Source organism: Pelobates fuscus, chromosome 2 (genome assembly GCF_036172605.1).
Source record: "Pelobates fuscus isolate aPelFus1 chromosome 2, aPelFus1.pri, whole genome shotgun sequence".
Classification (NCBI taxonomy): domain Eukaryota; kingdom Metazoa; phylum Chordata; class Amphibia; order Anura; family Pelobatidae; genus Pelobates; species Pelobates fuscus.
This window is the reverse complement of record NC_086318.1, coordinates 94,874,831-94,900,144: the sequence shown is the minus strand read 5'-3', so window position 1 is coordinate 94,900,144 and position 25,314 is coordinate 94,874,831. Positions and strand designations below refer to the sequence as shown.

The window sequence follows — 25,314 nt, the reverse complement described above, 5'->3', positions numbered from 1 at the left end:
AGAATATTTGTGAATAGCAATACCAATGGGGTTAGTGCGCCAGGAGGAGAATGGTGAAGATGTGAAGGGGCCTATCATGAACCCGTTGGTGATCTCCGAGGCAATGAGGGTGACTGTGGAGACTGGGTCTAAACATGCTGACTGGAGATTAGGGCATTCTAGTGTACCTGGTGGAATGGCTACTATACCCGTGAGAAAACCTTTAGTGAACCCTGTGGTGAGATAATCCACCAGATGCCTGCTAGGGTGAGACCTGAGATAAAAAAACCAGGTTGTCGATGTTTATGTCAGTTAGTCATTTGTTTGGTGACAACCTGGCTGGGCGCATGGTCTTTGTATGTGCCCTGAAACATATGGAGCAGATGTGCAATAATCTACAGGCGCTGAAACTGCAGGAGCCTGCGTTGAAGTTATTGCACACCTGCGCCTTCCCTAGAAAGGAGATGGGCCTACCTAGCTTATCCCGAAGACCACCCGATGACTTGTTGTAGGGGGTGAAAGTGGAGTGAGGTGTGAAAGTAGAGTGAGAGGTGGAGGTGGAGGTGGTGGGATCTGCTTCGACTGGACATAAGTCCGCCATGTGGGAAGTCGAGTTGCATATGGCACAAGCCGGGGGCCTGAGTCCAGCGAAGTGGCGACAGAACAGTTCTGTGTCCATCTGACCCCAGTTCATTTTAATATTGAACTGCTTCAGATGGGTCGCCGCCTTCGCTGACACTGACTTGTGGTAGTCATAGAAAGAGGAGCCCCCGTACTTGATGCCTAGATCCACCACCTTGATAAAGGTCTAATTCTTCTCTCCTGTGGGGGTACACCATGCAAATAACGTCTCTATATATCCCGAAGGCTATCACAAACTGGGGTATTGACAATTTTTTGTTAAGCCTGGTATCCCTTGTCTTGAGCACCACAGAAATGTCACCATAGTTGAAAGCCTTGTTCTCAAGAACATCCTGAGAGGCTATGAGCAGAGACACCAGACACACGTCCTTTCCGTCTAGGATATCTTTCTTGATAGAGTCAGGGACGGAGTGTGCTGGTGACTCAAATGGTTTAATGGCTGTGCCTGGTGCTGTGGGGGGGGGGTATGGGAGGGCATGTTGGTATGTCGGGTACAGCCGTGATAGGGACTGGGACTACCGTGATAGGGGCTGGGACTACCGTGGTAGTACCTGGGGAGGAGATGGCGCTCTCCACCTTAGATAGCCTGTTATTGAGGGTCTGTAGATTGGCCAAGATCTCTGCCAGGGTATCCTGGTTGGACGTGCTGTAGCTTGGTGGTTGTCCTTGAGAGCTAGTGCCTGGCCTAGGCTCGGGGGCTTGGTGGGTCAGTAGCCTATAAAGTTCAGCTTTTCTGGCTGTGGCCGGAAAGGGGATTCCCCGGAGCCTAAGTTCGGCCGTAATTTTGGGAATAGTCCATGCTCTCAAGGACGTTGGGGTTGAAAGGGTGAGTGAATCGCCTGGAGACTCGGGTCTGGTTGGCGTGAACGGTATATCTTCTGTCAGTTCTTCGGTTGGCATTGGTTCTTGGGACATTCTAAAAAGGAATTATTATGTGAAGTTATATTAGTAAGGGAGTAAGGAAGTTGGGGGTGTGTGGGGGGTGGAGTAAATGGAAGAACTGGACTGTAATGCTAGATGCCGAAGCGAAGAGTTTGACTGTTGACTGTTTGGGTAGATGAGGCCCTGCTAATGCCAAGTGGCGGTGAGAGGCTCTACCTATGATTTGGCTTATGACGTAGTTGCCACAGACGTGGTGGTGGGATGTTGGCCTCTCGGTGACAGTAAAGAGATCAAAACGTGTGGCCGTGACAGGTGAGGACCTGACTAGAGCCCTATAGTAGGGCATGCGAGGCTTCTAACTATGATTTGGGCGTGGGGCCGTACCTCCGTGTTGAGGTGGGGTGGGGATGGAAGGCCTCGCGGGAAAGGATTTCCTAATAGGGTGATCTAAGGCATTGGCCTAGACCCTGTAGCCAGTTCTGTTGTATACTAAAGGGTATAATGTGTGGACTGGAGTGGTGTGTGGATACTAACCTTGACTGGTCGCAAATGGTCTCTGGAGCCTTTTGGTAGTTTAAATGTAGTGAGTCTTGCCTTCTTGTTGTCCTCGAGGAAAAATCCTGGGGATTTAAGACAGATGTTGATGTATTTATGCGTATCGTGGTGGCGTATGATTTGTATTGTGTTAGGGGCGCTACGTGTGATCCTGCGTTGAGGGATCTGGAAGGTTTATGGTGTGTAAATGGGATGATTTAGATATTTCAGAGAAGGCTGAATGAGGCCTTGGGTTGGACAATGGACGTATTTGGGAAAGGACGTAAGTACCTGAAGGTGAGGCTGAGTACCGGGTCAGGATTTGGTAAGCCTTTGAGAAATTAGTAATGAAAAATTGAGACCACGTGAGGTCTTGATATGAAAAGTTGTAAACAAAATAGAGAACTATACCTTGGTTTGACGTACAGAAATTATGTTAAACGTAGTAGGTTTTTAACAGTGTTGAAACCGGTGGAAGCCTAGGTTAATACTGGAGCTAAGGGTTAACCGAGGAAAATTTACATAGTTAACAACAGATGTGAAGGTATGTAATAAAACTTAAGAGTTAAAATGAATTTTTTAGGCCTAAACCTTTATGACTCAAGTGATAAAATACCATACCTGTTCCTATAAACAAAAGACGTTGAAAAACAACTTTAGCGCAGAAAGGCAAGAAACCGATGCAATCTGTAAAGCCAAAAATATGTAACAGCGTAATTTATATGGAAAAAAGAATAGTACAGATGTTGATGTAACTGATATTTCAGCACGTAGTGTTTAATGGCGTAATGTCTGTATGTAGAGGATTTTAAAATGTGTTTGGTGTATATTTAAAGAATTGTATAACCATTATTAGTGACGTATGGAGTGTGGTTGAAAGGATGAAGTTATGAGTTTATTATTATGTGTCTAAAAACCGTATGCATAGATAGATAAAGAAAGGACTGGTAGTTAGACCAGATTAGTGTAAACACATACTGGCATGTAAGTATCAGTATTTTAACTGACCAAATCAGGGAATATACTTTAAATAAACAAGAATTCGTGTAGATGAAGAAAGTGAATAGATTCTATGTTTAGAAATAGGATGTAACCGAATATGAATAGTATGAAGTGTTCGTTTTTAACCGTACGAAATAGGTTGGAACTTAAATGACCGAACAGAAATAAGGGAATACAAGAAATAACGTGAGTGCTATATTTGATATATAGATTCGGTAGTTTCCGTACGAATATGTTTAGTGAAGCGTAAATATGCCGTTTGGCGCGAACGCTAAATACGTTTAAACAAGCATGTATTTGTATGGAATAAGATAGAGGGAGCCTACCCCTTCCTTTTTTCAGGCCCGAACGGAGGGAAATAGCCGAACGCTATATTCCCTCGCTTTAGCTTACATGAACGTGCCGGTCTCGTGACCGGAAGCCGGGTACCTCGACCGGGGAAAAACCGAGTGGAAGGGCCTCCAACGGACGGAGGATTGCTCAGGACGTCTGACTGCTGGAAAACAGGAACAGTTCTGGCGGTAAGCCTGGACCGGAAGTGCTGGTTGCTATGGAGACAATCAGCTGAACGGCAGAGGTGAGTAGGGGCTGGGAGTTTAAGTAGGGGACTCCTCCCACAAATTCAGGCCTCCACATGGCCCGCGGGGGCCTAATTTGCCAAGGGTGAGCTGTCTGGGCTGTCAGGAAGCCCCCCCCAGACTGGGAGCAGTAAGAATCGCAGGCGGGGAATGGCGGTGATTGGGTAAGTAATAATTAACATTATGACGGTTCAGGACCGTCATCAGTCCTCAATGGGACCAGTATTGTGTACGTCCACCTCGTGCACCCAAAACAACTCTGATATGTCGAGGCATGGACTCCAAAAGACCTCTAAACGTGCCCTTTGGTATCTCTTACCAAGACATTTGCAGCAGATCCTTTAAGACCTATGCATACCTAACATTCACTTTAACAGAGATATTTTTATTTTGCTTGTAAAGGTGTTATGGAAAACTCACCTTTACTTGATTGACATTTGAATAGTAGGCCCACGTTATACAGCTTAAATCCCCTTTTCTGCTAGGCCCCGACCTTGCAGGTATGCTCCAGATGTAGGTTTTTGTTTCACCTAAGATTAATTATATCACAGTTTGTATCATCATTAGCCATTCAGTATATATTACAATATATAAAAACATTTAATCATATGAGAATCATGAGTATGTAAATTGTTATGGTTTTTGTGATAATCAGCAAAGCCATCTTCTGCTCTAACGATATATCATGTTTCTCCTAAATGTCCGCACAGCATTGCATGTAATGTCTAAGGCAGATGCAGCAGTGTTCATTTTACAACTATAGTAAAGTGTTACTATGCTTTAATAACCTTTGCAAAGTTTATAAAATATTACTTTAATATATTGCATCTGCCAACACCTTTTCCCAAAAAGGAGGAAATCAAAAGAGGAGAACCCTTCAATGAAAGTTACAGGAACAGGCAAAGACTATAATAACTACAGTAGTACCCTGGTACCCTCCCATTGTAAGTAGTCAAACCATTTTAGAATGGTTTCACTTTTTACCTGGGGTCCACAAGGTGCCACTCGCTGCTTCCACTACTTCCTACAGAGAGCTAGGAGCCCCTGTTAGGGGCTTCCATTAGTTCTACTAAGCTAAGCCCATTGGCTATGGGCATGTCAAATGTTTTAAAGGCGGATTTGTCCGGAATGTCGTCGTATTCTATGATTTTGTTGTTGTGGTATAAGTTGCCCAGTCTTTACATTTCCTTGTCTGCAAAGTTGGCAGGCGTGAAGCCCGGCGGAAATAATTTGTTCCTCCAGATGGGTGTCAGGGGAGACAGTAAGGATAATAATTCATATCTGTCCCTCAGTTTATCCCATAAGACAAACGAATAAGTGATCGTGGGAGATGTTGGTGGAGGTAGAGGCCGATGTGGTTTGGGTGGCCACATGTATAGGGAAGGGTGGTCCCAACCTAATATCATGTGTTCAAGGTCCACCAGTCATTTTTTAAGTGGTAGCAGGTGCCCTTGTTGAATTTGGGCCAGATGGGATGCCGCTAACTAATGAGCGAAATTGGGCAGGCCAAGTACTCCATATTGCCTAGGGACATAAAGGGACTCGGGGTTTGCATCCATGTGGGATAAATGAGTCTACTGCCGATTGTAGTGCTTTGAGGTCTGACTTGCGGAGAGGTAGTTGGAGGGTCTGAAATATATAGAGGATTTTGGGGAGGAGACTCACTTTGATAGAGGCCATACACCCCAGCCAGGATATCCCTATCTCTGCCCATCAGCGGAGGTCTGCATGTGCTTTCTTCAGAAGAGGGGTATAATTGTTTCATAAAGGGCTTTCACGTCGTTGGTGAGCTGGATACCCAGGTAGGTAATTGAGGAGTGGCAGATCTGGAATGGGAATTTTTGTTTCCAGTTGTAGTTTATCAATATTTATGGGTAAGAGTTCCAATTTTGAGAGATTGAGTCTGTACCCTGATATCGCAGAGTAGATCTGAATTAAGTTCAACTTCGCTTCTATGAATATTTCAGAGTCATCAAGGCCAATAATACATCGTCTGCGTATGAGGCGGCTTTAAATGTTTCATGTCGCACTTTTAATTCTTTCAACCTCTTGGCTGGAGCATAGGTAGAACTGGTTCGAGCGAGATTGCAAAGATAAGGGGGGGGTGGAGGGGGCAGCCCTGTCTTGTATCATTTGAGATGAGGAGCTTTGGCGGGGTTATGTTGGGGAGGAGGAGTTCTCCGTGTGGCTTATAGTAAATGGCGTGAAGGAAGGAGGTGAATTATCTGGGAAAATTCTAGTGTTTGAGGGTTTGGAATAGAAAAGGCCAGAGCAGGCGGTCAAATGCCTTATTTACGTCAAGCAATATGACTGTGCAAGCCACATCAGGTCTGTGCTCAGGCGGGTGTTATCCGATGCCTGCCTATTAGGGATAAAGAAACCTGATCCGGATGGATGAGTGTCACCAGTAACGGGTTAAGCCTGTTTGACATGATCTTAGTCATTAGTTTGAGATCCACGTTTAGGAGGGAGATAGGTCGGAAACAGGGCCACCACCAGAAATTTTGGGGCCCCTGACAAAGCACAAGGTCTCCTACCAAGTCCGCTGCAAAAGATGCAGGACTGAATGTGGTGTGTATAGTGGAAGTGAATTTGAATGTGTGTAATGGATGTAGTGTTTGTGTGTATTAGATACTGTTTGTGCAGTGAATGCAGAGTGTGTGTTTGTGTATCAGATGAAGTGTGTATAGTGAACGCAGAGTGTGTTTGAGTAGTGTATGTAGTGTGTGTTTGTGTAGTGGATGTAGTGTTTGTGTGTACTAGATGCAATGTGTTTAGTGGATGCAGTGTCTGTAGTGGATGTAGTGTGTATTGTATTAGACACAGTGTCTCTGTATAGTGAATGCAGAGTGTTTGAATGTGTGGTGGATGTAGTGTGTGTACTGTGAATACAGGATGTTTGTGTAGTGGATGCTGTGTGTTTAGTTAATGCAGAGTGTGTGTTAGTGTAGTGAATGCAGAGTGTGTGTCAGTGTAGTGGATGCAGAGTGTGTGTCAGTGTAATGAATGCATAGTGTGTGTCAGTGTAGTGAATGCAGAGTGTGTGTCAGTGTAGTGAATGCAGAGTGTGTGTCAGTGTAGTGGATGCAGAGTGTGTGTCAGTGTAATGAATGCAGCATGCGTGTCAGTGTAGTGCATGCAGAGTGTGTGTTAGTGTAGTGAATGCAGAGTGTGTGTGTGTTAGTGTAGTGAATGCAGAGTGTGTGTTAGTTCCGGGTAATGCAGAGTGTGTGTTAGTGTAGTGAATGCAGAGTGTGTGTGAGTGTAATGAATGCAGGGTGTGTGTCAGTGTAGTGGATGCAGAGTGTGTGTCAGTGTAGTGAAAGCAGAGCGTGTGTTATTGTAGTGTATGCAGAGTGTGTGTTAGTGTAGTGAATGCAGAGTGTGTGTCAGTGTAGTGAATGCAGAGTGTGTGTCAGTGTAGTGTATGCAGAGTGTGTGTCAGTGTAATGAATGCAGAGTGTGTGTTAGTGTAATGGTTGCAGAGTGTGTGTGTCAGTGTAGTGAAAGCAGAGTGTGTGTTATTGTAGTGTATGCAGAGTGTGTGTCAGTGTAGTGAATGCAGAGTGTGTGTTAGTGTAGTGTATGCAGAGTGTGTGTTAGTGTAGTGAATGCATAGTGTGTGTGTTAGTGTAGTGAATGCAGAGTGTGTGTTAGTGCAGTGAATACAGAGTGTGTGTTAGTGTAGTGAATGCAGAGTGTGTGTCAGTGTAGTGAATGCAGAGTGTGTGTGTGTGTGTCAGTGTAGTGAATGCAGAGTGTGTGTTAGTGTAGTGAATGCAGAGTGTGTGTTAGTGTAATGCAGGGCCGGACTGGGAAGAAAATTCGGCCCGGGCATTTTTTAATTACGCCGGCCCTCTAAAAAGGGGGCGGGGACAGATAGGGTGTGTTTTGTCATCACCAATGACAAGCACGCCCCATCACAAAGTGAGCATGTTGGTTCAATGCTCTTCCAGGCTAGACCACATGCAGAGCTCTGCTGAAGAGCTCTGGCATGAGAAAAAGACCCTGTATTTGTTCTGAACAGCGCAAGCACATTTAATAACATGCTTGCACTGTGTTGGCTTGAAATTTGTCTCTGGTGTCTCCATAATTGGGATACCAGGAGACAAAAATGCTTGGAAAGCACATTGTGCAGTGTGTGTGAGGGTGCTTTGTTTGTGTGTGTAAGGGGTGTAGTGTGTGTGCGAGAGGAGTGCAGTGTGTGTGAGTGATGGGTGCTGTGTTTGCGTGAGGGTGCTATGTGGGTAAGGGTGCTGTGTGTGTGATGGGTGCAGTGTGTGTATGCTGTGTGTGAGTGGGTGCTGTGTTTGCGTCATGGTGCTATGTGCGTGTGAGGAAGCTGTGTGTGAGGGTGCAGTGTGTGCATGTGAGGAAGCTGTGAGTGTCAGGGGTGCAGTGTGTGTGAGGGTGCTGTGGGTGTCAGGGGTGCAGTGTGTGTGTGTGTGCTGTGCGTGTCAGGGGTGCAGTGTGTGTGTGTGTGAGGGTGCTGTGAGTGTTAAGGGTGCATTGTAAGGGTGCTGTGAGTGTTAGGGGTGCAGTGTGTGTGTGAGGGTGCTGTGAGTGTCAGGAGTGCAGTATGTGTGTGCTGTGAGTGTCAGGGGTGCAGTGTGTGTGTGTGCTGTGAGTGTCAGAGGTGAAATGTGTGTGTGCTGTGAGTGTTAGGGGTGCAGTGTGTGTGTGAGGGTGCTGTGAGTGTCAGGAGTGCAGTGTGTGTGCTGTGAGTCAGGGGTGCAGTGTGTGTGTGTGCTGTGAGTGTCAGGGGTGCAGTGTGTGTGTGTGCTGTGAGTGTTAGGGGTGCAGTGTGTGTGTGTGTGTGTGTGTGTGTGTGTATGTGTGCTATGAGTGTCAGGGGTGCAGTGTGTGTGCTGTGAGTGTCATGGGTGCAGTGTGTGTGTTTGCTGTGAGTGTTAGGGATGCAGTGTGTGTGTGTGCTGTAAGTGTTAGGGGTGCAGTGTGTGTGCTGTGAGTGTTAGGGGTGCAGTGTGTGTGTGTGTGCTGTGAGTGTCAGGAGTGCAGTGTGTGTGTGCTGTGAGTGTCAGGGGTGCCAGTGTGTGTGTGTGCTGTGTCAGGGGTGCAGTGTGTGTGTGCTGTGAGTGTCAGGGGTGAAGTGTGTGTGTGTGTGTGTGCTGTGAGTGTTAGGGGTGCAGTGTGTGTGTGAGGGTGCTGTGAGTGTCAGGAGTGCAGTGTGTGTGCTGTGAGTGTCAGGGGTGCAGTGTGTGTGCTGTGAGTGTCAGGGGTGCAGTGTGTGTTTGTGTGCTGTGAGTGTTAGGGGTGCAGTGTGTATGTGTGTGCTGTGAGTGTCAGGGGTGCAGTCTCCGGGCCTAAGTGTAATGAATGCAGAGTGTGTTTTAGTGCAGTGAATGCAGAGTGTGTGTTAGTGTAGTGTATGCAGAGTGTGTGTGTGTTAGTGTAGTGTATGCAGAGTGTGTGTTAGTGTGGTGTATGCAGAGTGTGTGTTAGTGTGGTGTATGCAGAGTGTGTGTGTGTTAGTGTAGTGTAAATGGAGCATTCTCCCCCCCCAACTTTAAACGTAAAAAATGTTATTCCCCCCTGCCTGGTTCTTAACTGGTCCAGGGAGAGGGGAGATTCCATGATCCCTGGTGGTCCGGTGGAATTGTGGGCCCCCCGGCTCCCTGTACTTGCAGAGGGGGCCCAGCGGACTGCAAGTGTACTTACAAGCTCTTCCCTCTCTGTAACTCCCGCAAGCGCGCCGTGGCAACGCACTGACGGCCGCGTGTCTCACGGGAGTTACAGAGAGGGAAGAGCTTGTAAGTACACTTGCAGTCCGCTGGGCCCCCTCTGCAAGTATAGGGAGCCGGGGGGCCCACACAGCAAACACAGTGCAAGTATAGGGAGCCGGGGGCCCGCGACTGCACATGTATAGCGATCATCGCTATATATATGTGCAGAGAGGCAATGTGGGGCCCGGGACTGCCAAAGCAGTCCGGGCCCCCCAGGACCACCGGGCCCGTGACAACCGTTATGGTTGTCACCCCCTGATGGCGGCCCTGGTCGGAAATGTTCCGGTTCAGTAAGGTAGAACCCCCAATTTTTCTCTGGGCGTCTCTCTGTCGGCAGGGAAAGGAAGGGAGCGAGGAAAGGCCTTTTGTTTTTTCCCGTCCGGTGTTACCTTGGTACTTGGGGGCCAGTGCACTCCCAGACCCACAGATGCAATACATTTGAGCTAACAGTAAAGTTTGAACCAACATTGAACATATATATAATATATGTCATTTAAAACTTAAGATTAATATTGTACCGACTTTCTATGCGAGCCTGGGTAGGGGGTATGCGTCTGAGCTATGCAGTGGTGACATGGTGTGGTTTGTGTTCCACCCCCAGTGTTAGGAAGCCTGTTGTTAGTGCTTTACGGATGTTTATCAGGAGAAAAGGGTGACTCCATTCATGACACCGTCTCAAACCAAACTGGAGGGGAAGGTGGGTTGTGTCTTCATGGTCTGTCTAATGGGATTTGGGCTGCCTCCCAAGCTTTCTGCCCATGGACCCACTTTGTGTCTGTGCTATAGTGAGTGGTTATTGGGTATGAGATTACTCACACAGGCCCTCAATGAAAGCCCCCATTGGAGATACGGGGCCGCCATAGCGGGCGGGGTGAGTTGGTGGGAGGTGATTTGGTACGGTAGGATCTGCTGATGCTCTGTAAGAGCTGCAAAAGTATGTGAGTGGAGTGTGCGTGTCTTGTGGCTAACCTACGTGCCTCCATGGTGTTTTTCTAAGCATTCCATCCTTGAACAATATCCTAGCCAGAAAGTCTTTACCTGCAGCTAGTTTAAGTAGTGTTATCTCTAATTGAGCAACGTAAAAGGAACAGATAAGTAATATAGGACAAGGCATCAAAGCATTCAAGGTAGTATACATTGCTTTAGATGTGCACCTGCTATTTGCTTGTCGCCTTGGCGCTAAGGCTATACCCGAGATAGTTGCTGTCTATCATCTCCCCCTTTGATATGTACATTGCCCACAAAGTGTGCCTCCGCTTCGTTAAGTATGGGTAGCTTTTAGTATTTTGTTGGCATTGTGCCCATGGCATCTATCATACCTATGAGCAAGTCATTACGTTCGAGGCCAGTCTTGCAATGGGCCTTGTTGTGGCTTTTACTGGGGAGACCAGGGGGAGGGTGCCCTTACATGTTTATGATGTTGGGCTATAGTGCTTATTTTGAGGCTATAGGCACTTGTTTTGGGAATTCAATGGCATTATCCTGTGTCATTTTAGTAGGTGCACTTTCAGTAATCAATAGTATACATGCTATAGCCTCTTCTGGATTGCTACCTTGTGTGGCGAAGGGGTTTGTATACTTCAATGAAGCTATGAGATATACCATGTAGGGACACCCAAGATGGGCAGGTCATAGCAGAGAAGTCAGACAAATCGCGGTCCACTGGAGAAGGAACTAGCAACCCGCTCCAGTAACTTTGCTAAGATAACAAGACAAGCACAGCCAGAGAGATAACAATATGGCACTGGAAGATGAGCCCCTCAGGTCAGAAGGTCACTACCACATTAATGAGGAAGAGCAGAGGGCGAGTACGAGTATCACCAGATCTAATAAAGTATTTGGGCCAAAGCCAAAAGGACACCCAACTGATATGTTTGGAGGGGAAAGAAAAGTCAGCTGCTGCAAAGAACAATTTAACATAGGAACCTGGAATGTTAGAACTATGAACCAAGGCAAACTGGACGTGATCAAACATGGTTTGATCAACCAAACAAGGTTAAACATTGATATCCTGGGAATTAGTTAACTCAAATGGACTGGAATGGGACTTTCACATCAGACAACCATCACATCTCCTACTGTGGTCAAGAATCCTGCAGAAGAAATGGAGTAGCCATCATAGTATATAATCGGGTGGGCAAAGCAATGTTTGGCTACAACCCAATAAATGACAGAATGATTTCAATTCGAATTCAAGGCAAGCCATTTAACATCACAGTGATCCAAGTTTATGCTCCAACCATGGATGCTGAAGAGGCTGAAATTGTCCAGTTCTATGAAGATATTCAACAAATGATAGATATAACACCAAGAAAATATGTTACTATCCTCGTAGGAGACTGGAATGCTAAAGCAGGGAACCAAAGACACCTGGAATAACTGGCCTTAATAAGTTTGGCCTTGGAGTTCAAAATGAAGCAGGTCAGAGATTAGTAGAATTATGTCAAGATAATTCTCTGGTCATAGCAAACACCTTCTTCCAACAGCCTTCAAGACAACTCTACACATGGACATCACTAGATGGACAATATTGAAATCAGATGGACTATATACTTTGCAGCCAAAGATGGATGAGCTCTATACAGTCAGCAAAAACAAGACCTGGAGCTGACTGTGGCTCAGACCATGAGCTTCTTATTGCAAAGTTTAAAATTAAACTGAAGAAAAGAGGGAAACCCATCAGACCAATCAGATACAACATAAATAATATCCCTTGTGAATATGCAGTGGAAGTAAAGAATAAATTCGAGGGAATAGAAATGGACGATAGAATACCTGAAAAACTTTGGACCGAAATTTGCAATATTATCCATGTAACTGCAAGAAAAAATATCCCCCAAAAGAAAGAAATGTAAGAAGGCAAACTGGCTATCTGACAAAGCCTTAAAAAAATAGCCCAGGAAAGAAGGAAAGCGAAAGGTAGTGGAGAGAACGGAAAAAATGTGTCCAACTGAATGCAGAATTCCAAAGTATAGCAAGAAGACATTCTTCAATGAGACATTCTACAATGAGCAATGTAAAGAGATAGAAGAAGATAACAGAATGGAAAAAAAATGAAAGAGATCTATTCAAGAAAATTGGGGATCTAAAAGTTACCTTTCATGCCAAAGTGGGTGTGATAAAAGACAAAAATGGCAGGGACTTAACAGAAGAAGATCAGATAAAGAAGAGATGGCAGGAATACACTGAAGATCTATACAGGAATGATCTTAACAACAGTGATGACCTCAATAGTTGGTCCAATGAGATGGAACCAGAAATCTTGGAGAGCGAAGTGATATGGGCCCTAGGATGCCTTGCAGATAACAAGGCTGCAGGAGTTGATGAAATCCCAATTGAACTATTCAAAATTCTCCAAGATGATGCTGTGAAAATTCTGTTTGCCTTATGTCAACAAATTTGGAAAACTAAACAGTGGCCAAAAGACTGGAAAAGGTCAGTCTACTTCCCAATCCCCCAAAAAGGCAATGCCAAAGAGTGCTCCAATTGTTTGAACAATTGCACTAATTTCACATGCCAGAAAGGTAATGCTTAAGATCCTACAAGCTTGAATATATGGACCGGGAATTAACAGATGTACAAGCTGGGTTCCGCAGAGGATGAGGAACAAAAGATCAAATTGCCAATGTACAATGGATAATAGAGAAAGCCAGAGAGTTCCTTAAAAACATCTACTCCTGCTTCATAGACTATTCTAAAGCCCTTGACTGTGTGGATCACAACAGCAAGTGGCAAGTTCTTAAAGAGATGGGAGTAACAGATCATCTCATCCGCCTCCTGAGGAATCTGTATGTGGACCAAGAAGTCACAGTCAGAACCGAACAACAGAATGGTTCAAGATCGGGAAAGGAGTGTGACAAGGTTGTATATAGTCACTTTATTTATTCAACTTGTATGCGGAATACATAATACGTAAGGCTGGGCTGGAAGAATCCAAAGCTGAAATCAAAATTGCTGGAAGAAATATCAACAACCTCAGATATGCGGAGGATACTACTCTGATGGCTGAAAGTGAGGAAGAACTAAAAGAAAAAAGTGCAAAAGCTGACTTGCTGCTTAACGTTAAAAAGACTAAGATCATGGGGGGCGGGGCCGGGCCGCCGAGCTGAGCGGTCGCAGGACGGCTCGGCTCCTGCAAACAGAGGCACAAATAGCCCGAAAATCACGATTCCAGGGGAGAATTACCGGCAAAACTGCGACCCTCGACAGAACCGGGCTACCTGGGCTGGGGAGAGGCTTGCTCTCGCAGTTTAAGTCCCTCGGCGGATGGGGCCCGCTGCAACAGGCGGGACCTAGGCTGGCGGTGAGTGAAGCGGACGGCCGCCGCGACACTATCCTGCCCGACGGAGCCCGACAAGCGAGGAATACCCGCGGACCGAGTCCCGTTCCCCCCCCCGGGGGTGATCCCGGTCCAAGCCATGCTAAACTAAGCGGCATGCTGTGGAAGCAGTGACATGCAGTCCTGAGACCCGCGCACAAGATGGCGGAGACCATGTGCGCAGGGCCTGCACTCCAGAGCACAGGACGATCGGCAGCCAGCACCTGAGCTTGCACACAGGTAATGAAAGATAGAACCCGCACGTACAACCTGACCTGCCTACCACCCAGCGGTTCCTGCGAACCTTGACCGACACAAAGCCTCCCCGCACTTGAGACCTCACAAAGCCTACTGCACCGCAACTAGCCTGCTCACCGACGGGCAGAACAGACCAAAGAGTCCAACCATGGCCCACCGGAGACAGAACACTGAGGGGATACTGACCTTGCCACGCGGAGAGCTCCAACACCAGAGAGACTCACACACAGCGCCAGTAGCTCAGCAGAGCGGGCACCGGGAGGGCACTGCTTAAACTACACACAGAGGCTTAGTCCCCACTTCCAAGCACCGGAGGGGGCTCCTGAACAGCGGAACAGTGCGGACTCTCGGGACTCAGCGGACTCTGTATTACCTTACTGACTCTCTCTTCCTAATCCCTTCTGCAGCTATCGAAGAAAAGACGGGCGATCTCCACAGAACTCTCGCTATACATTTGGCTCTTATGTTTTTTGCATATTCTGATAATCTATGCTGATTGCATATACTTCTAATTTATGCTAGATAATAATATGTTTCCACATACCCACTAGCTGGCCCATAGACAGCAGGCAACCGGCGGGGACTTTAACACATAAAGTAATCTACTCGTGTGCTCTACACATACTACCACTGAACCATAGCCTGCTGCTCTGCTGACTAAATACCACAATAGGATATTCTTCATGTTTAGTTTATGACCAGACCTAGTAGTAAAATCGTAACCTATTAACGCTGATGCACTATCTCTATATATGGATAAGCAATCTCTATGTCATAGTCTGCCGTCATTGTAATATAACTACGACCTGATGCGTGACTAGTTGAGCTAAGCACAATTTTAGCCTAGCATTTTATACACTAATGCGATATTTATCAGCTTGTTATCTACGTACTATCAAAAAAAAAAAGTGCATTGTCCATCTACTACCCACTGTAACTTTAGAATTCAACGTATGGAATGCCGTTGGGGTACCATATGTTTGCCTGTAACCATCAAAAGCACTGCAAAAATAAAGAATTTAAAAAAAAAATAAAAAAATAAAAAAAAAAAGACTAAGATCATGGCAATCCGCAATCTTAGTTCCTGGCAAATAGATAGGGAATAAGTGGAGGCAGTGACAGATTTTATTTTCCTGGGATCCAAGATCTCTTCAGATGGTAACTGTAGTCATGAAATTAAAAGACATTTGCTTCTGGGGAGAAAAGCTATGGCAAGCTTGGACAAGCTGGTAAAAACTAAAGATATTACACTATCAACAAAGATCTGCATAGTCAGAACTATGGTATTCCCAGTAGTAACATACGGATGTGAAAGCTGGACTATAAAGAAGGCTAAGCCTCATAGAATTGATGCCTTTGAACTGTGGTATTGATGAAAACTGCTTAGAATCCCTTGGATTGCAAGAAGATCCAATAAATCTGTACTACAGGAAATCAAGGCAAACTGTTCACTGGAAGCTATGATCATGAGGCTGAAGCTCAAATATTTTGGCCATATAATGAGAAGGCAGGATTCTCTAGAAAAGACTCTGATGCCGGGATTGAAGGCACACCAAGAAGGGGACAACAGAGACGGAGATGGATAGATGAGGTCACTGAAGCCACGAACATGAAGTTGTTGGAGCTCAGAGGGGTAGTGACTAACAGATGTACCTGGCATGCTATGGTCCATATGGTCACGGAGAGTAGGACATGACTGAATGACTAAACAACAACAACAACATCCTGTGTCATTTCAGTAGGTGCACTTTCAGTAATCAATAGTATACATGTTATATACATTGTGAGGAGCGAGCAGCAAAACATAACTAATTTAACGAAGAGAATGCAAGAAAAGACTAAATAAATAAATATATAGAGAATGATTAATTTTAAAAAAGGGGGGAAGATGAATAAATAAAATAAAAAGTAAAAATAAAAAGGGAGGGATGGAGAAGAGAAGTAAGGGGGGTGCATCTTAGCTTAGTTTGATTCAGAGGAAAGTAACTCAAGATAGTGACAGCTATGTTTGGGTGTCAATGATTCTTATCTGAGCTTGACAGTTCTTTGTTCCCAGTAGCCGTTTTGAGTTGTAGGGGCCCATGGATCCATGCTTTGTAGGTATGGTAGGTTTCTCTGAGGTCGTGGTCTGGGTCTTGTCAGGGGCTAGTGTTAGTGAACTGCATAGCGTCCTGAGTCTTGGAAAGAATCAAAGGCTCAATAGCGTCGGTTGGTCCTGGAGTAGGTCTAAGTTGCTGCTTGTAATTCTCTGGTCCTGAGACAACGTCCAGATCCAGACGGCACATCTAATCCAGTGCAAGATGGTTGGGAAGGTTCCCCTGTTCTCTAGGGGTCACCAGTGTCCATTCTGGCTATGCGAAGCTGTTCTGCGAATCTGTGCATATCGGATGGTTGGTGGATTGTGAAGGTCTGATTGTTCCTTTCGAACTAGCAATTTGAATGGGTGCCCCCAGGCATAGTGGATCCTCCGCTGGGTGAGAGCCTGTGTGAGAGGTCTCAATTCTCTCCTCGTGCTTGGTGCTAGGTCTTGAAAGAATTGAATTTGATCTCCATCAATATGTAGTGGCATGTCCCTTGCCGCCCACATTATTGCTCCTTTTATGTGAAAGTAGTGCATATACACAATAAAATGTCTTAGTATTGTGGTGTTGAGGATGGGAGTGCGCAGGGCCCTGTGCACTCTATCCATGAGTAATTCTGCCAGGGGTGCCTTGGTGAGCAGGCTACAAAACGTTTTTCATAGGGTAGCAGTGAGGGTGTCAAATGTCACGGACTCAGGGAGCCCCCTGATCCTAATGTTTTCCTGTCTGGAACGATAATTAAGGTCTTCATGAGCATCTTCAAGTACTCTGACTTGGTCCTGAAGGTCTTGTATAGCTTTCTCATGAGTGGTGGAGGTGGAGGCAACTTTGTCCATTCTGTCCTCCATATCTGTGGTTCTTTTAGATAAGTCTGCCAGGTCTTCTCTGGTGTCTCTGGTGGGGGCCAGTTGATTCGTAAATTCTGAGGCCATGTTGGTTTTTATTTCTTTAAGAAGGCTTTGTAGATCTCTCCTTGTGATGGGGAGAGATCATGTGAGCGCCTGTGGTCACTGGTCACCGACTCAGATTCAGAGTCAGGACCGCCGGTACCAGGTGGCTGGTCTCATTCCCCATGGCCGTGGAAGATCGGGGCCACAGTGGAGTTGTGCCTTGATTTCCTACCTCCTCCCATGGTCTGTCGGATGGGAGTTGTGGAGGCTAAGCTCTCGCACCTCTTGGAGTGAAGATCGCGTAGGTTACACTGCCCTTGTGTGCTGTAGTGTCGCCTGCTTCAGTGGAGTTCTAGGAAAGTGCTGCCATCCTCACCGGAAGTCAGGCGCCGCCACCCACAGACCATTTCATATATATATTTATGCACAAACTCATTATACACCGGTACATATACAGAAATTACCTATATTAAAAACACCCATCTGTAAATCTGCACCTTTAGGCTGGTTAAGGATGTTGAAGTAGGAAATTGATAATCACCGTTATTGGTGACCTCATTTCCCTAGACTTTTGAAGACTATGGCCTTGAGGTAATATTTTTTAGATAAACGTTAAAATATTTTTTTCCGCATATTAAAATATTGAAAAATATATCATATAAAAATATATCAAAATATATCACATTATTAAAATTGTTTCAAAATATTACATACTTTTAAAAGTTTATCCAAAATTATTGAACCATTTGAAAAGCTTGTCCAAATATATTAAATCGAGGCCTGTGTTTCTTAATATGCCAATTATTGTGAAAGGAGTGAAGTATATAAAAGGTGTATGCTTATGAAAAATATGAAAAGGAAAGAGTAATTTAACTACATCCACATGAAGCTCTGAAAAGCCCTGTGCACAGCTGACCGTTGGCTCAGTTCAAGATATATATTTTATATTTCTTAAATATCATATGTTTTATTTTTCTTAAGGGGCAACGAGGACTTTTGTACATTAATTACATTTATTTTGTTAAATTATATTGAGTTTCAAAGAGGTTTGAAAAAAAAAAAAATCAGAACTTACCTGGTTCAGCTGCCTCTACGTAATCTCCATCAATTTTTACACCATGGGCATACATTGAATATGGTCTGCTTGCCTTGTTATAGAATATGATTTTAATTTTCTCTCCTACATTTGCTTTTATAAGTGGGCCTGTTAATAAATTAAAAAATAAGTCAGAAGTTTCAGGCAATGAACATCTATCTATCTATCTATCTATCTATCTATCTATCTATCTATCTATCTATCTATGTATCCTCTACTTCTGTGCTCTCTGCTGATTAGTCAGTCCATATCTATGTCTCTCTATCTATTTATCTACCTAACATATACCTATAACTATGTTCATATGTAGTAGATCTACAGAGTTTTGGAGCTGAAATGATAGAGTCACAACCATTCTTGGTAGAAAGACTGCCAGGATAGTTTGATCGCCAACACATATAACCCATGTAACCAAATACAGAATACCAGAATAACCTAAATCGCATTACTGGGCCTTACAGTGACCAGATTTAACATAAAAACGAAAATAAACAGGACAAGCTGAGGTCAGGAGAACAGAGAGGAGGTAAAAGATGAAACAAGCAAAGGTGAAGAATAATAGAAGTCAGAATACTCTAGGTACAAGCCAAAAGTAAATAACACAGATGAATTCATAGAAACATTCACTCTCAGATTTACTAGAAATGGAAATCATGACAGGGCACTGAACAAATGCCTAACTAAAGTTTAAATAGTGATTTGCTATGATGATCATATAACTTCAGAACGTGCGTGACATATCTGTGATATATGTAGGGGGAGCCTTTATAGGGTTCTGATGCGCAGCGGTCGGCATTAGTATGTATGCCAGACGCGAGTGTTGCCACCAGCGAGGGAGTCTGCTGCGGCTGGCGTTACAAATACATAGGGAAAATAATGAAAATAGAAAATGATAATGCAGTTGTGTGGAATTTTGATAAGTAACATGCTTCCTCAAAGAAAAAAAGATTTTTAGAAATGTTGGATCAAGAGCTGGAGTTAAGAGTTCCATTTAAGTATCCTCGGAGAAGTCTTGCTAAGAAATGTGGCAGATGCCCAGTACAGAAAAGTACTATCTCACTTTAACAGAAATACTAGCCCTGCATCCTGCAATAGTGATATTTTAATGACTTTTATTTTTTCCTTAAAATGATTTTTTTTTTTACCTCAATGTACATCAAGTGATTATAGTTACCTAAAAGTCCCATATGTTCTTTTGTCGTAGTTCTTTGTTTGGGTGTTGCAAATGTTTTATCAGTATATTCCTGATACAATGCCTTTATATACTTCGAACCAATAAATGAGTTGCCTTGGTTTAAAAATATATCTCCGGGACTGAAAAACAAAGACAAAAATAAACTTCTTGGTGCTATTCATTATGCAAAATGCATACAGAAATAATAATTACATTCATTTATACTATGAACAAGCATTATTGAAAGGCACAGGTGCAACATTTATCAGGGGAAGTCTGCTAGGTTGGTAGGTTATAGACCGGGGCACAGTGTTCTCATGGATGAGGGACCAAGTGTGGCAAAAAAAAAAAATCATTCTGATGTTAGCTCAACACTACTAACTAATTTTACACCTTTGCTGTTTTTCTCAAAATATTTTTTTTTCCATAATTCCTTTTTATTGGTAAAGTTTTCTTTTTCAAAACAGCACATTGCACAGCTCGCAGAATTATAAACAATAATGCATCACACAGTGTCATTGATGACCATACATTGAAGTATATACAGTTTGTTCATTAACATGTCGGATTATCAAATTTGCAGGTATTTATTGCTCTGTTATTTTCTGTGGTTGGGTTCCATACTTCACTTACTATGTTCAGTCTGTTGCTAAAGTACAGTGAGCCGTAAGTTTTCGTGTTGAAAAACATTACCAACTTTTTCACCCCTTTTGTTTAACCATGTTCAACACAACATAACCAAACATAACATAACGTAACATGAGTGCGCATGGAGTATGCATGATCCAAGGTACAGCATTGCGACCTGAACATAGCTGCATCACGGCTTTTGTATTTAGTTTTACTGTCCACTTTCCTGCCATTTAGCCCATCTTGGTGTAAATTTCTCAGCCGGGCTGGCCAGTCCGTATGATATAGCTTTGTACTCTTGAGTTCGGGATACTCTTTCTACAATTTGCGCTATATCTGGAATGTTTTCACTTTTCCACAGGCTAGCTATGCTTACTTTGGCTGCTATCAATATGTGAATTATTACAATGGACATAGTTGTAGATATGTCCTTTAGTAGAACATGCAGGAGATAAGTAACTGGTTCTAGGGGTATATTTTTCCCTACCTTCAATAAGATTAAGTGTTGGACCTGCTCCCAAAAAACATTTGAGCTGTTGACAATGTCAAAATATGTGGCCAATAGTGCCCACCTCCTTGTTGCATCTCCAACGTATTGGTGATGTTCCCTCAAAAATATGGGCTAATCTTTGAGGTGTTACGTACCACCTCATCCAAATTTTATTAGTGGCTTCCATGTGGTTCAAACTGTGTGTAGCTGCCCTGGTCATCCATAATGCACCATGCCAATGCTTTGGTTCTATCGTACAATGTAGTTCAAGTGCCCATTGCTGCATGTAGGGCAGTTTTGTAGATTTAACCAGTTGTAATAAGTTTTTGTAGCAAAGTATCTGAACGATCCGGGAGGGGAGAAATGCATTGCATCTGAACGATCCGGAAGTTTTTGCACCTACACCGTGTATCCATGAGGATTGAGCTGCGAGGAGGACACTCTGATTATAGACCTTCTCTCTCTTTCTCGGACTATCGGTAGCAGGTTGCAGGAGACTGGTGTTTTATATCTTTTTATGCATTGGTAATAAAGAAATTCTTGGTTTACACATATCCGGATTGGCCCACGTTCTTTCTACACTGAGTGGATCCCACGATCACTGGGGGCTGATCCTCCCTGGAGCCTGATAGTTTGGGGTGGTACTTCAACCACTCCACCATTGTGAGTGAGATACCTATTTATTTATTGTTAATTTTGCACTGTACAAACATATTGCACTAGGTGTTGTATTATTTGTATTACAGAGCCGTGTATTATTTGTTCCAGAAGCTCTGCAAGTATATCAGTCCTTTTTTTATTTATATTGGATATCCCTTGTCTGCACATATATGCACTTTGGCACTCCACATATTGTGTACATTTCTTAAAGCACTATAGCACTTTGGTATTATTGCATTGTAATCAAATGTGTTATATGCCCTTCAGATTTTTTAGGTGTGATTAACACTGTATTTTATTTATTGTAAGCGCACTCACTATTCCTTATTACCTTTTGTAGCAAAGTGACAATGGTCTAGCTTTTCTCAACCTTCCCCTTTGCAAAGCTTCCCGAACTCATCCAGTTCATGTTCCCGCATTACCCTGATCTTGTGTTTTGTGAGAATGTGTTTTATTCTTAAGTATGTAAAGACCTTACTCGACTTAAGGCCGTAGTCTGTGCAGAGAAACGCAAACTGGTGGACTCCTTCAGCATCCAACAATTGTTGCACTTTACTGATCCCCTGATTCTCCCATTGTGTGAGAGATAGGTCGCTGGACAGATATGTTAAGCTACCCAAGTCCGCGTAGGCCAGGTAAGCATTCTTCCCTGTCAGCCTCGGGGCCCATGTATTCCACACCTGCAAACAGAGGTGTGTTTAGGACATGGGGATGAGACTTTGGGGTTGTATCTGTGGGGCAACCCAGGTCAAGTCCAAGATCTTAGGTGGTTCCATCACAGATTGCTCTAATTTATGCCACAGGGGCGGATCTTTCTTCTGCAGAAATATCGGTGTTTGTGCTAATATTGAAGCAATGTAGTATTTGTGGATGTTGGGCACTCCCAGTCCACCCTCTTGCCATTTGAAACATATGATATTCAAGGATACCCTTGGGGGCTTTTTCTTCCAAATGTGAGTGTTAAAAACTCTTTGAAAGGAGGTTAAGATAGATTTAGGTAGTGCTATCGGTATAGTTCTGAATAAACACAGAATTGGGGTAAAAGCATAATTTTGACTGAGTTTATGCTCTCCAGCCATGAAGCTGTTCCCCCCTACCAGCGATTTGTGGTGTGCTGCAACTCGGAGATTAGCCTACAATGGTTTGCTTAGTTTTTGTTTGGATGAGGACAGTTGTATGCCCAAATACGCAAGGGTATCTTTCCTCCATTCAAATGGGTATAGTGTCTTTAAATGTGTTTGTCTGTCTCTGGGCATATGTACTGGCAGTACTTGCATTTTTGAGCTATTGTTCTTGTAGTAAGAGGCCTCTCTAGAGTCTTTTAGTAGTTCCGTTAGTGGGGGCAGAGACCTTTTGAGGTTGGGTTAAGGTTAAGAGGACATCGTCTGCGAAAAGGGCGATCTTTTCTACTCCAATATTGGTGGCTAGGCCCATTATTGTAGTAGCTTGTTAGATTTTCTTCACCAGTGGCTCCAGTGCCAAAATGAACATTAACGGTGATAAGGGGCACCCCTGACTCATCCCGTTGGAGATGGAGAATTTCCTGGACAAGTATCCTGTAGACATAATTCTTGCGGAGGAGGCAGAACATAAGGAGAGGACACTACCTCTGAATTTAGTTGGGAAATAAAATTTTTCCAGTACCGAGGCCATATATTGCCAAAGAAGGCGGTCGAAAGCCTTTTCTGCCTCTAGTGCCATGACCAGTCCAGGGACCCTTGTTTTATCCATCAGATGCAGAAGGTCTAGAAATCTTCTAATATTATCCTCAGCCTGCCTATCTGGGACGAATCCAGCCTGCTCTGGCGATACCAAAGCGGTCATAAGGAGTTTCAGCCAGGTGCAACTGGTCGAGGGCTTTCCTGGTTTGGGCAAATCCACTATTGTGGTCTCCAGCATTTCCGTTGGTATTTTGTCAGTGTCTAGTATACTGTTAAATAGGGCGGTAAGGTGTGGTATCAGAATTTCCTCATATTTTGTGTATTAAAGCACCAAAAACCCATCTGGGCCTGGTGCTTTGTTTTTAGGGGTGTTTTTAGGGCCTCTTTAACCTCTTCCCCTGAAAACAGTCTCTCCATCACTACTGCCTGATTGTAATGAATCTGTGGTTGCCTGATTGAATTTATAAACTGGTCAATGGACTATTGCTTGGGTTGTGTGATTGTGGTATCCTCCTTGAGTTTATAAAGTTTATCATAAAATTAGGTCAGTTTCTTCACTATCATTAATGGGTTGCTCAGTCTGGAGCCATCAGATGTCTCCAAGTACGGTATTTTAGATTTGGAGAAGTATTTTTTCAGCTGGGTTGCTAGAAGGTTTCCTGCCTTGTTACCTTGGGAATAGAAGCAATGCTTCAACTTCCTTAGGTACCTTTCCGTTATCTGAAGTTGCAGACAATCTAGTTCCCTTCTAGGTTTCCTGAGCTTCGTCTCCAGGCCAGCACTCAATGTGAGATTATGTCGTGCTTCCCAGACAGCTATGTTCCCTAGCTGAATTCTATTTGCATTTGTTCTCCGCTCCTTGCCTTATCAGCAGGCCAGAGATCACCGCCTTATGGGCTAACCATGTGCTCGCAATAGAGGTGTGCTCGTACGGGTTGTCCAGAAAGTAATTAACTATTGCTTCTCTGATTTTTATCTCTCCCTGCCTACCCTCAAGAAATGCAGCTCATTAAGACTCCACGTCCCCCTGTCCCTCACCGGGAATAGACATCTAAACTTCGAGCTGACTGGTGCGCGATCCGACCACAAGATCAGCGTTATATGGACCTCTTGGAGATTGTCTAAGGATGCAGCGTTTACTAGGCACATATCTATCCTGGAATACCTTGCATGTGCCTTGGACTAGAATGTATAATCCTTTGCCTATGGGTAGAGGGAGCGCCAGGTATCGTGTAACCCATGTTCCAGTAGGAGGGTTGTCAGCTTTGCGCTCTGGGACATCCTACTCGTCGATGGATCCCCTTCCAACATTGTGTCCATAGTCGGGTCGAGGACACAATTGAAGTCCCCGGTTATGTGCACTTGACCCACTCTGAGTTTTTTAATTTTGCCCAAAGCTTTTTGAAAAAGTCTAATTGGTGGTCATTTGGAGTCCACCAAAATCAGTAATCTGCCTGCCTTATCTATATATTCTCTGTCACATTTAAAAACCCAATCTGCATGTTATAATATGCTTACCCCCTTTGTTTTGTTAGGAGCAAAGAGTGATAGGCTACTGGGTATTTTGCTGACAGGGAGAATCATTTTACAGGAATATTCAAATAAATTACATACTGTATATAGTAAACGTTAGGTGACAGTAAATTTTCAACAGACCTTCACAAAGACTAGTGATTCAGCCGATTTGGTAAACTAAGATTCACTTTAAAAAATGACTTTCTGCATATGAAGAAGTCTTAAAAGGATATTTTATCAACACTAATGTTGACATAATGCCTTACAAGATTGGCAATGGATCTGGGTTCTTGGAGTTCAGAGACATATATTGCATGGTTAATAAATTAATTTTACTACGATGAACAATGTGCAAATTCAGGGTTTACTAATTTAAAGATGGCTTCTATAATTACAATAGGAGCAATCAAAGGAATAATCATTTTTAAAACTAATGGAGAGAGATGTGATTGTTTTTAAAAAAAGTGGCAGAAATCAAAGACTCTTACTAGTAAGGATTTTTTGGACCTACAACCTTTGAGAAATAAAAAAAAATAGTTGCTTATTAATAGACCTGAAGATTCATTTGTTATGAACTGCAATCCATCCGAATTTCAGCCAGTTGGGTATTTGTCCAAATTGCTCATTTACGAACCGCCATATAGACTAACTATGAAATAAACAACTTGCACAATGGACCAGCATGTTTGTTTGATTAGTAATTCAGAGTTTCGAGTTCAGTGCCGCCAAAAAAAAAGAGATGTTTGATGTTAATAAAGATGATTGATTTCTTGGAGACTGTCACATTTTTTTTAACAGATCAAGTGACCAATAGAGGGGAAAAAAGGGGGAACATTGAAAAATATATATTTATAAAGTATATATTTATAACATATATATAAATATAGGCTTAATACTGCTCCTCTTCTTTTTTCCCTCTATTGGCTAATTTTTCTAAAAGCTAACTTTTTTAGCCAGCTCCTAGATTCCAAGTAAATTTGTCAAGCCCTGTCCTGTGTGACACACTTGTTGTACTATAATCAGGGCCGGATTAACATAGGGGCCCATTACTTTTAGGTTTGCCACCTGACTGTGTTTTTTTACTGGCACAGCCGGTATTTGAGGCTGCCTGGCCGTGCCGGTATTGCAGCAATACCGGCAATTCAAATGCAGGTTATTTTCTCTGAATAAATGGAGATTA

At 43.7% G+C, this 25,314-nt stretch overlaps 1 protein-coding gene across 1 annotated transcript in view; it reads right to left on the bottom strand.

Annotated features, from left to right (window-relative positions):
- The window catches only part of LOC134586726 (ceruloplasmin-like), a 142,823-nt gene that overhangs the window by 18,284 nt on the left and 99,225 nt on the right, over window positions 1-25,314 (bottom strand). The window contains 3 exon segments of the mRNA XM_063442482.1: window positions 4,038-4,147; window positions 17,984-18,112; window positions 19,179-19,318. Of these exon segments, the coding sequence (XP_063298552.1) occupies window positions 4,038-4,147; window positions 17,984-18,112; window positions 19,179-19,318 (379 nt within the window).